The following is an 11929-nucleotide window of genomic DNA, read 5'->3' as shown; positions in this document are numbered from 1 at the left end:
CCGGGAGCCATAACAGCTGATTTTTCTCAGGTGAAAATGGATCTGTAGTGGAGCAGGTCTCAGATCCAGAGTCTGTGTGTCTGTGGGATGTTTATTCTGCAAGGCAGATAATGCACACAGATATTAAGAATGGGCTGAATTAGTGTCCAGGAGCCCTTGCTAAGAGGACTCTGCAGTATATTTGCATTTAAACTATGAGACTCAAATTCCACCCCAAAAATACAAAGAATAAGTAAAAGGAGAGGAGATGTTTATATCTTTGGCATGTAGATGAAAAGATAGTCATCAGGCAGCAAAGTGTTTTGCTCAGGATGGCAAAAAGCACAGATGGGACCTTTGTTCAAGCCTCTGCTCTGGTCCTTGCCACAAACCACAAGTATATTCTCCCATACCTTATAAATTCTGGCTTTTCTGTCTCCCATTCACCTACAACCCTTTTGCTACCAAGACAGTAGGTCAGGTCTTTTGGACATCCTTGAGATCTACCTCAGACCCCTCACAATCACGTGTCTAAAGGTCTTGTCTCTAAGTATTCCCTGGAAGGTAACAACAAGCACTAGTTAAACCTTCCACCATCATGCCCTGTGATCAATCCACTTCCTATTAACGGGCTTTTGCTCCTTTCTGGAAAAAGTTGGCTTCATTTAATAAAGTTATGTAACAGAGAGATCAAAGATCACTCCATAGTTAAAGTCTAAGGGCTAAAATCCCCCAGTTTCACTGTTAAAAGATTTAAGTCTCCATATTTTATACATCGTGTCTTCGGGCGACAACTGAGTTATCTGAAATTTTATTGTCCAAGATTTATTGGCTTTGCCAAAAGAAGCAGTTTAAAATAAGCTGTCCTTTCCCTTGCACTTTTTCCTCCTCTTGACCTTTCTCTTTATGTTCCTAGAGTAGATTCACATCAGGGATTTTGGCTTGCTAACAGCATATAAGGCATCTCCAGTTGTCCTGTTTCAGTTCCCTTCCTGTCTTTGTTACACTGCAACAATTCTTAATACTGAATAGAGCTTTAATTTTAAAGAGCCCTTTGGAAAGGCAGCCCTTAGCTAAGTTTTATTAACTACTTTTTCTTGGTGCCCTGTAGACACAGACCCAGAGGTGTATGTTCACAGCACTTACTAGAGTCTTTAATTTAGTAATCAGGAGTCATCTCTTGCACTGAGTACGCAGCGAGCCAGGATCTGGCAGCCCAGGGGAGTGGGTGGGCTGAATCATTTCTTTCTCTTCTGAATTTGGATGGCACAGTAGTTGCAATGACTAAATTAGATTCCTGAAGTGGATGATCCTATCAAAGGCCTGGTGGCCACAGGCATTCAGACCAGACACCAATCAGTTTTTCAAAAACACTCACATACCAGTTAGGTCCTTAATATTTCCCTGCATTCTATTGCTCCACCAAGAGTGTGCTAGGCAATACCTGCATTTTCTGTTACTGTTCAGCCTGCCTCTTCTGAAACACCTTCCTGCTCCTCACCAAGAACCTGGCTGCCCTGCCTGCTGGGCAGCAGGAGATTCAGAGGCAAGCAGTGATTTGGGGAAGCAAGGACCTGGGGGCAGTGCCCCTGTTGCTGGTGGCACTGATGCCTTTGTGCACCACAGAGCAGCAATCCTCACGCTGAAGAGTTTCCAAGAGCTGCTGGAGGCCCAGAAACCAGGCTTTGACCTGTTATGAGTTGCAAAGAAAGCTCTGCTTCCTCTCTTGACTCCTTCACGATGTCCTCTCTTCTCCTTCTCTCCACCCATTTCAAAAGTGCCTCTTTACCCTTCCTCCTTCCCACCTGCTTACTCCTACCATGAGCCCTGCTGTAACCTCCACGTGTAGCTGGTGCTTTGCCCCATCACACTCTGCCTGGCCCATGGCAGGACCTGCTCTACCTGTGTCCCTGTCTCTTTGGGCCACTGCTCTTGTGCTCTTCATGTGAGCATCAGTTGAAGGAACTTAGGCAGGTTAGTGGGGTGCTGCAGGATGTGTCTGTATGCTGTCATCCAGAGCTTGTCCTTCACCCAGCCAAACTGGCTTCACCTTCTGTGCCCCTGCTTCAACATGCTTATCGATTTCTGGGCCAACCTGGCTCAGAAATGGCACACTTGAGTCAGCCCTGACCAGAGCTTGTGCTGGAGCGGAGGTAACTGGGAAAATAGCATCTTTCAAGTCAACTGATGCCATCACTGGTGATTTCCCAAGTGCTGAGCAGTTGTTTGGTTGCATTTGTAGACTGGGAATTTGCTGGTTTTCCCTTTGGGCTTTGAAAGACAGAAACACTTGCCTGTGGAGATGAAATGGGCCTTGGGGTAGGCTGACCATGCTCTTTGCTTTCAGGTGGGAAACCTCGGACTCCTTTTCATGCTCCTCTTTTTCATCTATGCTGCTCTAGGAGTGGAGCTCTTTGGAAAACTGGGTAAGTCTCAAGCAGACCATCCTTCAGTGTAAGCTGTAGATTTGTTGGGAGGCTGAGGTTTCTCAAAAGCAATACTAATTCAACAAAGGGACTGAATTACTCGATGGCCTTTATTCTCCCTTATGCATAATTGATGCAAGAGGAATTTTCCTCTAAATTATTATTGTCCTAATGGCCTAACAACATAAAAACAGCATCTGCTTTGTCTTTCATTTTTAAACTTTTGCTTTTTCTGCACTGCCTACCTTGATAGAATCTTCAAGATTACAAGAAAAACTCAGGGAAAGTTTATTTGCCTCTCTTGTCGTGGAATATTTATCAAGAGGAGAGATAGCACAATGACATGTTGGGATGATATCCCTGAGCAACTCTGCTACACAGCCTGATACCCTGAGACTGGGCCACCAGGGATGTTTCTGTATTACTGGCCAACAGCTGACTGATGGTCAGGGTGCTAGTGCCGTTGTTGAGGTCTCCAGGCTGTGAGAAGCCCCAGGTCCCTTTTAGCAGTTCCTGCTGTTGATCTTGGGGCTGGCACCCTGTCCTCTGGTGACAGCATGATCTCCTTCCTTTCAGTGTGCAACGAGGAGAACCCCTGTGAGGGCATGAGCCGTCACGCCACCTTTGAGAACTTCGGGATGGCCTTCCTCACCCTCTTCCAGGTGTCCACGGGTGACAACTGGAATGGGATCATGAAGGTAACTGGGCCTCAGGGGCACGGATGTCCTCATTGTGGGGAAGGAAAAGTTCCAATGTGTGTGCTCTGTACAGCAGTGCTTGGGCTAGAAGAGGGAAGGAGTGCAGGAGATGGGTTGCTAGGTGAGGTCCTTGCTTAGGCCAAACTCTCCCTCCCCACCATGGTAACTCAGACCTTGAGCTCATCTAGTCCTACATACATTTGGCTGAGAAAAGTGCAAATTGTCCTTCAGAGGAACAAGAATACTATCCAGGCTAAGAGAGAATATTCGTTGTCATAAGACCTGTTTTCAGAGCTGAATGTAGGTGCATTGGACGTGGCACCCACCTGCAGAGCTACCAGGGCAATCCAAAATAGAATCATAGAATCATAGAATCCTTTAGGTTGGAAGGGACCTTTGAGATCATCAAGTCCAACCATTGAGCCATTAGGGCTCTAAAGTCCTCTGCTAAAACAGATCAGAGTCTGTCAGGGTTGGAAGGGACCACAAGGATCCCCCAGTTCCAACCTCTCTGCCATGAGCAGGGACACCTCCCACTGGATCAGGCTGCCCAGAGCCTCATCCAGCCTGGCCTGGATATAATGTAATAAATACTTCCTTCCTTCAAAGGACATGGAGAGAGGAGAGTTCCTTGAACACACATGGTCCTTCTGAGTCTGGATGGGAGAAGGCAGTACCAGACTGCTCATTTTTGTTCTTGCTCACATGTGTGGGGCTTTAGTGGCAGCAACATGTGATGGTCTGGAGGTAGCTCTCTACACCTTTGGACTTAATTGCTCTGAAGCAGGGAGCACATGATCAAATAGTGTCCCAGATTCTCTCAGGACCCCGTGATCCCAGAGGGTGTGGGGTGATAGGAATGTTTGCCTTGTCCTTTTAATTTCCATCAGTGGTTTTTGGACAGAAAGAGCAGCCAAGCTTGTATTCTTACTTTAGTCCTTCCTTCCTTCCTTCCTCCCATTCATCGTTTCCTCTCAAACCCAACTTGCCCTCCAGGACACCTTGCGTGACTGCAGCCACGACGACCGAAGCTGCCTCAGCAACCTGCAGTTCATCTCCCCACTGTACTTTGTCAGCTTTGTGCTCACAGCCCAGTTCGTCCTCATCAACGTGGTGGTGGCTGTGCTCATGAAACACCTCGACGACAGCAACAAGGAGGCCCAGGAGGATGCAGAGATGGATGCTGAGATCGAGCTGGAATTTGCACACGGGCTGTGCTCCCGCAAGTCAGGCTCCTCCAATTCAGGGCAGGGAAAAGGAGCAGGGACAGGAGGAGGTGGTGGAAGAGCAGATCCCGAAGGACGTCTGTGCGTGCGATGTTATTCTCCAGCACAGGTGAGCACCCCTTTGAGCTTACCAAGCAGGCTGCACCAAGTAGCTGTGGGGAGAAGCTGGGCAGCCTAGGTGACTGAGGGCTTAGCAGTAGGAGGCATACTCTTCCACCTCAGGCTGAGAGGTTTACTTTCAGTGGTAGACTTTTGAGCTGTTAGCATCACATGGGGACAAGGCCATGACAGCAGTGAGTCTTGTTCATTGTCATCACGGTGCAGGAACCTGAGGACCAGCAGAGGCGGGATGGAGCAGATCAACTAAAGTGGTGTTAGGAGCAAATTGGAGAGGGCAGCTCAGGAGAGGAGAGTGGGGTAACTGGCAGATCAAGAGTGAGGCACTCCAGCAGAGCTGGAAGGAAGGTGTGAGCAGTGCTGTAGTGCACTGACAGTAAGTAAAGACAGTCCCTCCTTTTTTTTCAGTTATTTTTTTTTGTTTGTTTGTTTTCATTGAACTCTGGCACCTTTCCACACCCTGAGGAGCAAATGCTCCCCCAGTGACCCCGTGCAGGTACCTGCAGAACGAGGTGCTGCTCCAGATGAGTCAGGGTGGAGAACCCAGCCCCAAAAATTCACGTGAAACCTTGAAGCGAAAAAAAAACAACACAAACCTCGACATTCTTAAAATGCTCTCTCCCATCCTCCCCCCTTTCTTGTCCCCTAGGAGAACTTATGGCTGGACAGTGTCTCTTTAATTATTAAGGACTCCTTCGACGGGGAGTTAATGATCATCGATAACCTATCGGGCTCCGTCTTCCATCATTACTCCTCGCCGGCCATGTGCGAGAAGTGTAACCATGACGAGCACGAGGTAACCTGCGTCCGAGGCTGCGTGAGGGGACTCTGCCCCCAAGACCTGTACCCCCACACCCACATGCCCGCAGGTCGTCCCCCCCGTGTGCTCCTCACTCTAGGGGGTGTAGGCAGAGAGCTTGTCGACCTGCGTTTGTCCCCCCCCACCCCCCGATCGCTGGCGCCGCCCTCCGTCGCCGCGGGGGGATGTTTGAGGTGGTGAAAAGGTGAGATGTGCCAGGGTACAGGTCAGGGTTCTGCTCAGGAGGAGCTGAGTGAGCTGCAGAGGAATGGCTGTGGCCTCGTGGAAGTTCTCGTTGTGTTCAGTTTTGCAAGGAAAGATGAGTTTCAAGCTCCTGTTGCTTCAGAGGATCTCACCCCGACGATAGCTCTCAGAGGAGATGCAGTGGGAGATGTAAGCATGTGTTTTGTCTTCATTTTAAGCATGTGCTTGCTTATTCCCTGTTGAGGTTGATGAATTAAGCACATGCTTAAATGCCTTGTTGAATAGAGTAACCATCTGTGAGCAAGGGCTGGTTTGTGGTGAAAACCAGTTAATGAGCTAGAGCAAAAACTATATAAAAATGGGCCCATTGAGGAAGTTTGTGAGTCTCTTTTTCTGACACAGAACCTGTTAGCTGATAAATGGGTTGTTGCTATGAGCAGGACACCAAATGGCTTTGACTTGCTTTTCAAGTTAGTAGGTGCTTTGTAAAGCTGCTTCCTAAGCAATTAGTCTTTTCATGTTGTGAAACTTCAGGAGCAAAGTAGTTTGGGAGAAGTTAGGTGAGTGGGAGAATTAATTTTGTTTCTGAGATCCTTTTATTGTATTTAAGTGCTGTGGTCATGGCCAGACTTGGAACAGTAGCGTGGCTCATCTGACAGCAACTGATCAGTACATCAGCACCAATCTTCACCATCTCCTTCCCCAAAACTAACTTGATTTGTTGCCATTGCCTATAAGGAAACCAGGAAACTTGGGAAGAGAACTCTCACTGGCAGATTACTCTGTCCTTGTTTGAAGAACAGAATATTTTGTATGGCTTCAGATGAGTTGTTCTGGTGCTCTGATTTTTCCCAGCCTTTCAGCTATCTCTTGTCCCCACAGCTTCCCTTTGAGCGTACCAAAATATGAACCTTGCTGTAGTTTATCAGTATTGCAACAATTCATAAATGGATGCTGCATTCATGCAGCCCAGTAATTAGTTTTCAGTTAACTGCAGTTTCTTCTGCTTTATCTAAGTCCTTGTATTCAGCAGTTTCTGCTCAGCCTTCTCAGAAAATCAGGTTTTATAAGGCATTCCAAATGATTGCCCCAAAATTAAGTCATTTGCAGCTTGTCTGCTGCATTTGAAAACCTTCCAGATAGCCTTCAGTATCCTGCCTAGGAATGAAGACAACAACAACAACAGATTTTCCTACCTTCCCAGCAAGGAAACTAGGCAGCAAAATCAAGTGCAAACTACAGCCACAGCAAAGAGTTTAACAAAATAATCCCAAGCAAAGAATTCTTCTCAGGTCAGATTTTCTAATGGCCACTATAGAGCCATAAATTCTTTTTCAAAATTGGTATTTCAATATATCTAAAATGTTGAATTGAAAAGAAATTCTCTATATCTCTGGGAATAACTGCAGTAGTAAAATGTAGATATTTGATTTCTGATCATATGAATCAAAACTTCAGCTCAGGATTTTAAGTCACAGTTGCTCGTGACCTTCTCTTCCTATCTCACAGTATAAAAAGCACTGAGGAAATTCCAGCAGGAAATCACTACATGGAATCACACCTAGGCTTGTCCCAGCAGTGCACCTGGTCTGTAAATTAGAGTGTGCTTGGGCACATGCCATCCCCAAATGTGCTCTGTTAACCCCTCCCTTCTGCCAAAAATCACCTATTAGCCCAAAATTTTCACTCCTGTTTTGTTTGCAGTTTAATCCACCAAGATGCTGAGCACAGTGGAGGGACACAGCACTTAAACACACCCTCAGAGTTATTAACATGTGCTAAGCTTTTTGCTTCATTGAGTAGAGGTGCTCAGGGTCTTTCCCAGTGATGCTGCTGGCATCTTATTTTCAAACCAATTATTTGTACAATTAAGGATTTTTGTAATCATGGCTCTGGTTTTAAAGATAGGTTATTTCCTGCAGGGTTTGTGTGCATGGTTCGGTGTCTCAGGCTGGTGTCCCTGGGAGTTTTTATGGGTTATGCTCCTAGTGAACAGCCCCTTCTCTCTCCTCTGCAATATTAAACATTTTTTATTCCTCATCTTTAGTCAGATCTTAAAATAACCTGCACTAAGGGAAGCTATAAGAACAAGCCATGGCTTTTTTCGTGCTGCTGGCCTCTTCTCTTGTCATCACTATCCATTCACTCGTGGGCTAGGTGACAGACATCTGTGTGTTGGTGTCTAGTGGTGTGTTTAGCCAGTGGTAGGAGTCTGCCCGTGAGCAGTGGGGAACCATGTTCCTACATGTGCAGTTTAGCTATTCATGGCTTTGTTGATTATGGTTTTTTTTTGTGTGGATCTCAGGGTGGCCAGAATTTGTGAGCAAGATGTTCAGTGGAGAACAGGTTATTCTGGCTTTTGTTGAAACCCTTTTTTATGGATGCGGAAGGTGGTGGCAGATGTTACCAGGTTTCAGGCTGGTGTCTCTACAAGCACAGCTCTAAGGCTGTCCTGGTGTAACAGGCACTCAGGGGAGTGATGGATGAGTATGTGCATGAAGTGGGACTGAACAAAGACTGTGCTTCTCCACACAAGGTGTTGCTGACTGGTGGCTGTGTAGCGTGCTTGGTGTAACTTCATCATAGGTTCTCTGATGTGTTCACACTCTGAGCAGCAGCTTTTGGTTTTGGGCTCTCTTCAGGGTTTGGTGCCTTGTTCCTGTGTCAAAATAATACCCCAACCAAGGATGTCATTTTTGCCCTTTATTTAAACCCAGTTCTGGTTTTCTAAAGTGCATTGTCTCTCAGATAGAGCCCTCTTCCAGTCTCTAGCATTGGCACAAGCCACTAAACTCCCAGCTCGAAGGAGTCATCTCTCCAAATGTTTCACCTGCTCTCGTAGCAGAAAAGCTGTACCCACCTCTTGCAAACACACAGACAGAGAAGGACAAGATAAGTGGCCAGGAAGCAGCTGTCCTGATGGGGATAACCCACAGTATAGCTCTCAAGAGTCAGGTGCTTGTGGGGGGAACTGGTGGGGTTCTAGAGACCAGTGATGGAAAGCCAGGCACTGGAGGGACAGAGCAGCTGCTTAGGCTACTGGAAATAGGAGAGGCTTTTCAGGCAATGTGGGAAAGAGATGTCAGGCAGAGGGAAGGGGATGGGGGAGGGACACATGTGGTATGAAACAGGCCAGAAGACCAAGTTCAGGCACGGGACTGGAGCAGAGCTTAGGTCAGACTTGGTTTCAGAAACCAAAGACAGCACAAGCATGAGTGAGAGGGAGGGATGAGTTTAAGATGGGAGAGGGTGTTAGCTGAGGTCTTGGGTAGCTTTGAGTTGAGGGGAGAGGGAAGACACAAGGGAGCTGGAGGGAAACAGGGTTTCAGTGACAAAGGTAAGAAAATATGACAAGCATGATTCTGGCATGGACTGCAAGAGGCATGACTCTCCCTGGAATGAAAACACTTTCATGTTTAAGCAGGGCTCTCCGTGGCGCCTTCAGAGAGAGGACTCCACCTCTGGGCAGAGCAGGCTGCCTTGGCACCAGCCTGAGGGAGCCCTCTGCCCCCCTGGGCTTTACTTGCAGGGCCCTGTGCCAGCCTCAGTGCTGGGACAGATTCAGGACTCCTTCCTCCAATTCTGGCACTAGAGGAGCATGGCGTGGCAGTGGGCTGCCTGCAGATCCTATGTTCTACCTGCCTTAAAAAGTGGATTCTCCTGCCCAGCTCAGGTCTGGGTTAGGCAGTACCTGATGTATCCAAGGAATACAACCTAAAACTGATCTCTGGTCTACAGGCTCTCTCTTAGCCACCATAAACAGTGTGACTGCTTGAAGCACAGATGCCAGGCATGACCTGTGACAGCTCCTTTCCCTTCCTGCAGGTTCAGCTGGCTGAAATGGAAGCATTATCCCTCAACTCAGACAAGTCCTCTTCCATCCTTCTAGGAGACGAGCCGGACAATCGCAGCACTTCTCAGCAGAGTCCTAAGGAGATCAAGGTTAGCCCCAGTAGTCATTTCTGCCCCTGCTCGTTCCAAGTGCTCTTCAGTCATCCAAATGTCCCTGCTGAGGAATATAAATTCTGGTCGCTTTTCAAGAACTTCTCCATAGAGACATAGAAGGATTTGAGAAGGAAGAAAAAAAAAGGATGTATGCTTTTCAAAGTTCTCTTCACTACTGTCAGTAATTTCCTCTGAATGAGTCTAAATTTAGGGTTTTGGGCTGGAAACCTGAGCATCTCTTATAGCTAGCTTGAAGGTATCTTTAGCATCAGCCCTTCTTGAGGCTTTGACAAGTCTATTCTGTCAGCTGCTGTTAAATTTCACAAGGCTTCCTCATCTCTTGTTTGTTTCCAGCAGGATGACCAGGACACCCCTGACTCCAAGGGGGTAGGAGATCTAGGGGAATGCCTGCTCCCAGTATCCAGTGTGGATGGCTCTACAATCCCAGAGAGTTACCTGTGTGAAATGGAGAAAACTCCTTTCAACTCAGTCCAGTCTTGGCTGACGCATGAAACTACCAGAGGTGAGCACAGCTCTCAGTATTCTCCACCTCTGCTGAACTTGTGGGTTGAGGCAGCTCATTTGTCTTTCTCTGCCAGGAGTGGAGTTAATGTGACGTGGGGTGACACGAACCAAGAATTAGCTTTGCACCCAGGCACAGCTTTAACAGCAACAAAGGCACAAAATCAAATCAGAGGACTCTTCAACTTTATTTTTCTCTCTTTTTGTTCTTCTCTCTGTTGCTTTTGGTGCTTTGTCAGTCCCTCCCAGCCCCTTCTCTCCAGGTTCATCTTGCCCTCTGTTACCTGTTCCAGCAGAATTTTTCCACCCAGCCATCTCTGCCACCCAGACAGGGCCTGAGAAAGTCTCTTGTCCACGCAACCTTCCCAAGATCTCTCTGCAAGGTTCATGGGCATCACCGAGATCTCCGAGTGTGAACTGCTCACTTCTTCATCAGGTGAGGACCCCTGCTTCCTTCTGCTAGGGAAGCTTGAGCTTCTCATCACACCCAAACAGAGGGAGATGAACAGGGAGGAGGGCAGAGGAAGGAGAGAGGCAGCTGTGATGATGGGCTGGGTGACCTGGTCCCCCTCCTGTTGGAGGAGTACAGTGGACTGCAGAGTGCAGGAGGGTTGGGGAGGAGGGAGGGTTGTGTAGCAAAGGGCTGTTGTAGAGCTCTCACCCCCTGAAATCACATATTCCTCTGCTTTGGATCAAACTATCAAAAATAGTTTGACAGCTGCAGCTAGCCCCACACAAAGATGAAATCATATCACCTTTTGGTTTACCCCCGGGGTTCCCTGCACCAAGTGCACAGCAGCCACAGTGTTAGCCACAGAAATGACAGCTCCACAACCTCCTGGGCTCCTCTCAGCTCTGTGACTCCAGATCACACACCTTTTGGGCTGGAACAGGCTTCTCCCCACCCACCTCCTCTGCAGCCCTCGTGTGACATCCACACACGTCCCTGAGCCTGCTGCTTTCCACTGCTCACTTAGCTCCTACATCCCAAGAAGGTGCTATCACTTTCTGCAAAGGCAGCTACTTCTCCCTAAGGAAAGAGAAGAGTGAAAGTGTTGAGGGAACATCAGGGGTCTCTGAAGAGCAGAGGAGGCAGAGATGAAAGTCCAGTAGAGATCTCTGTTATTGTTCTTGGAAGATACTCCATGAACAATTCCTGTTTGAGGAATACAGGGACCATCTATTCCAGACAAATGAAAAAAATAAAAATAAAATCATATGTTATCCAGTTCTATGTGACAGACACTGTTGGCACAATACAAATGTGTGTAAATTCACCAAGGATAAATTTATCTCGAGCAGAGACTGCTGTGGTGTTGTGGTGTTGAAGCTTCTGGTATGAGTTTAGACATGAAAGAACTCACCTGGCACACCACAGGGGCAAAAGTACTGAACTGTTGTAAAGGAGAAATTGATAAACTTCTGATTATGTGATGCAGACTATATTGAATAGCTGTGATTCAGGAGACTGTGTCCAGTCCTACATGCAACATTCCCAGTGCTGTGTCCCAGTCCTAGGAACGACTGAAATACAGCTTAACTAACTGAGCCCTGGTACAAGGAAATTAAGGCTGTTTCCCCCTCCTGCTGGGAGGCGACCCCACCTTTTTGCCCTAAATCTCATCACTGTCACTAGTGCTGGTCAGGAGAACCACAAGACCTCTTTTCTCTCCCCAAGCACTGCTGATTTTTTAATGAGCAGATGTCTCTGTAGAGAAGTCCCCCAGTTTCTGGCCAGCTGATGGTTTTGATGTGTCCATGGTCTGTGTGGCAGGTTCACAGGGATGCTGAGAGCGAGGACCCACAGGGCACCTCAGCTCCACTCCCTCCTGGATCACCAGGGGTCAGGGACAGCCCAGCAGTAGGGGCTGCAGAGCTTTCAGGGAAGATTCATCCTGGGGCAGAATGAAATCAGAGCTCAAAATATTGACCGAAGCCTTTCCTCTTCCCTGGAACGGAGTCATTGGGGCAAGCGGCGTGGCTGGGGCTTTGTAGCGTTGCTCAGGTGGTTTA

At 47.6% G+C, this 11929-nt stretch overlaps 1 protein-coding gene across 1 annotated transcript in view; it reads left to right on the top strand.

The window, feature by feature from the left end:
* Positions 1-10379, top strand: part of LOC103777924 (voltage-dependent T-type calcium channel subunit alpha-1I-like) — a gene marked incomplete at its 5' end in the record, with an annotated part of 37807 nt that extends 27428 nt beyond the window's left edge. The window contains 7 exons of the mRNA XM_008945488.1: positions 2327-2405; positions 2982-3103; positions 4100-4438; positions 5096-5242; positions 9275-9391; positions 9752-9917; positions 10156-10379. Of these exons, the coding sequence (XP_008943736.1) occupies positions 2327-2405; positions 2982-3103; positions 4100-4438; positions 5096-5242; positions 9275-9391; positions 9752-9917; positions 10156-10379 (1194 nt within the window). The remainder of the gene's footprint in view (positions 1-2326; positions 2406-2981; positions 3104-4099; positions 4439-5095; positions 5243-9274; positions 9392-9751; positions 9918-10155) is intronic.
* Between the last annotated feature and the right edge of the window lie 1550 nt (positions 10380-11929).

Source organism: Merops nubicus, unplaced genomic scaffold (genome assembly GCF_000691845.1).
Source record: "Merops nubicus isolate BGI_N331 unplaced genomic scaffold, ASM69184v1 scaffold2998, whole genome shotgun sequence".
In the NCBI taxonomy this organism is placed as follows: Eukaryota; Metazoa; Chordata; class Aves; order Coraciiformes; family Meropidae; genus Merops; species Merops nubicus.
Note: the sequence above shows the minus strand (reverse complement) of the source record. Positions and strands in the feature narration are given on the sequence as shown.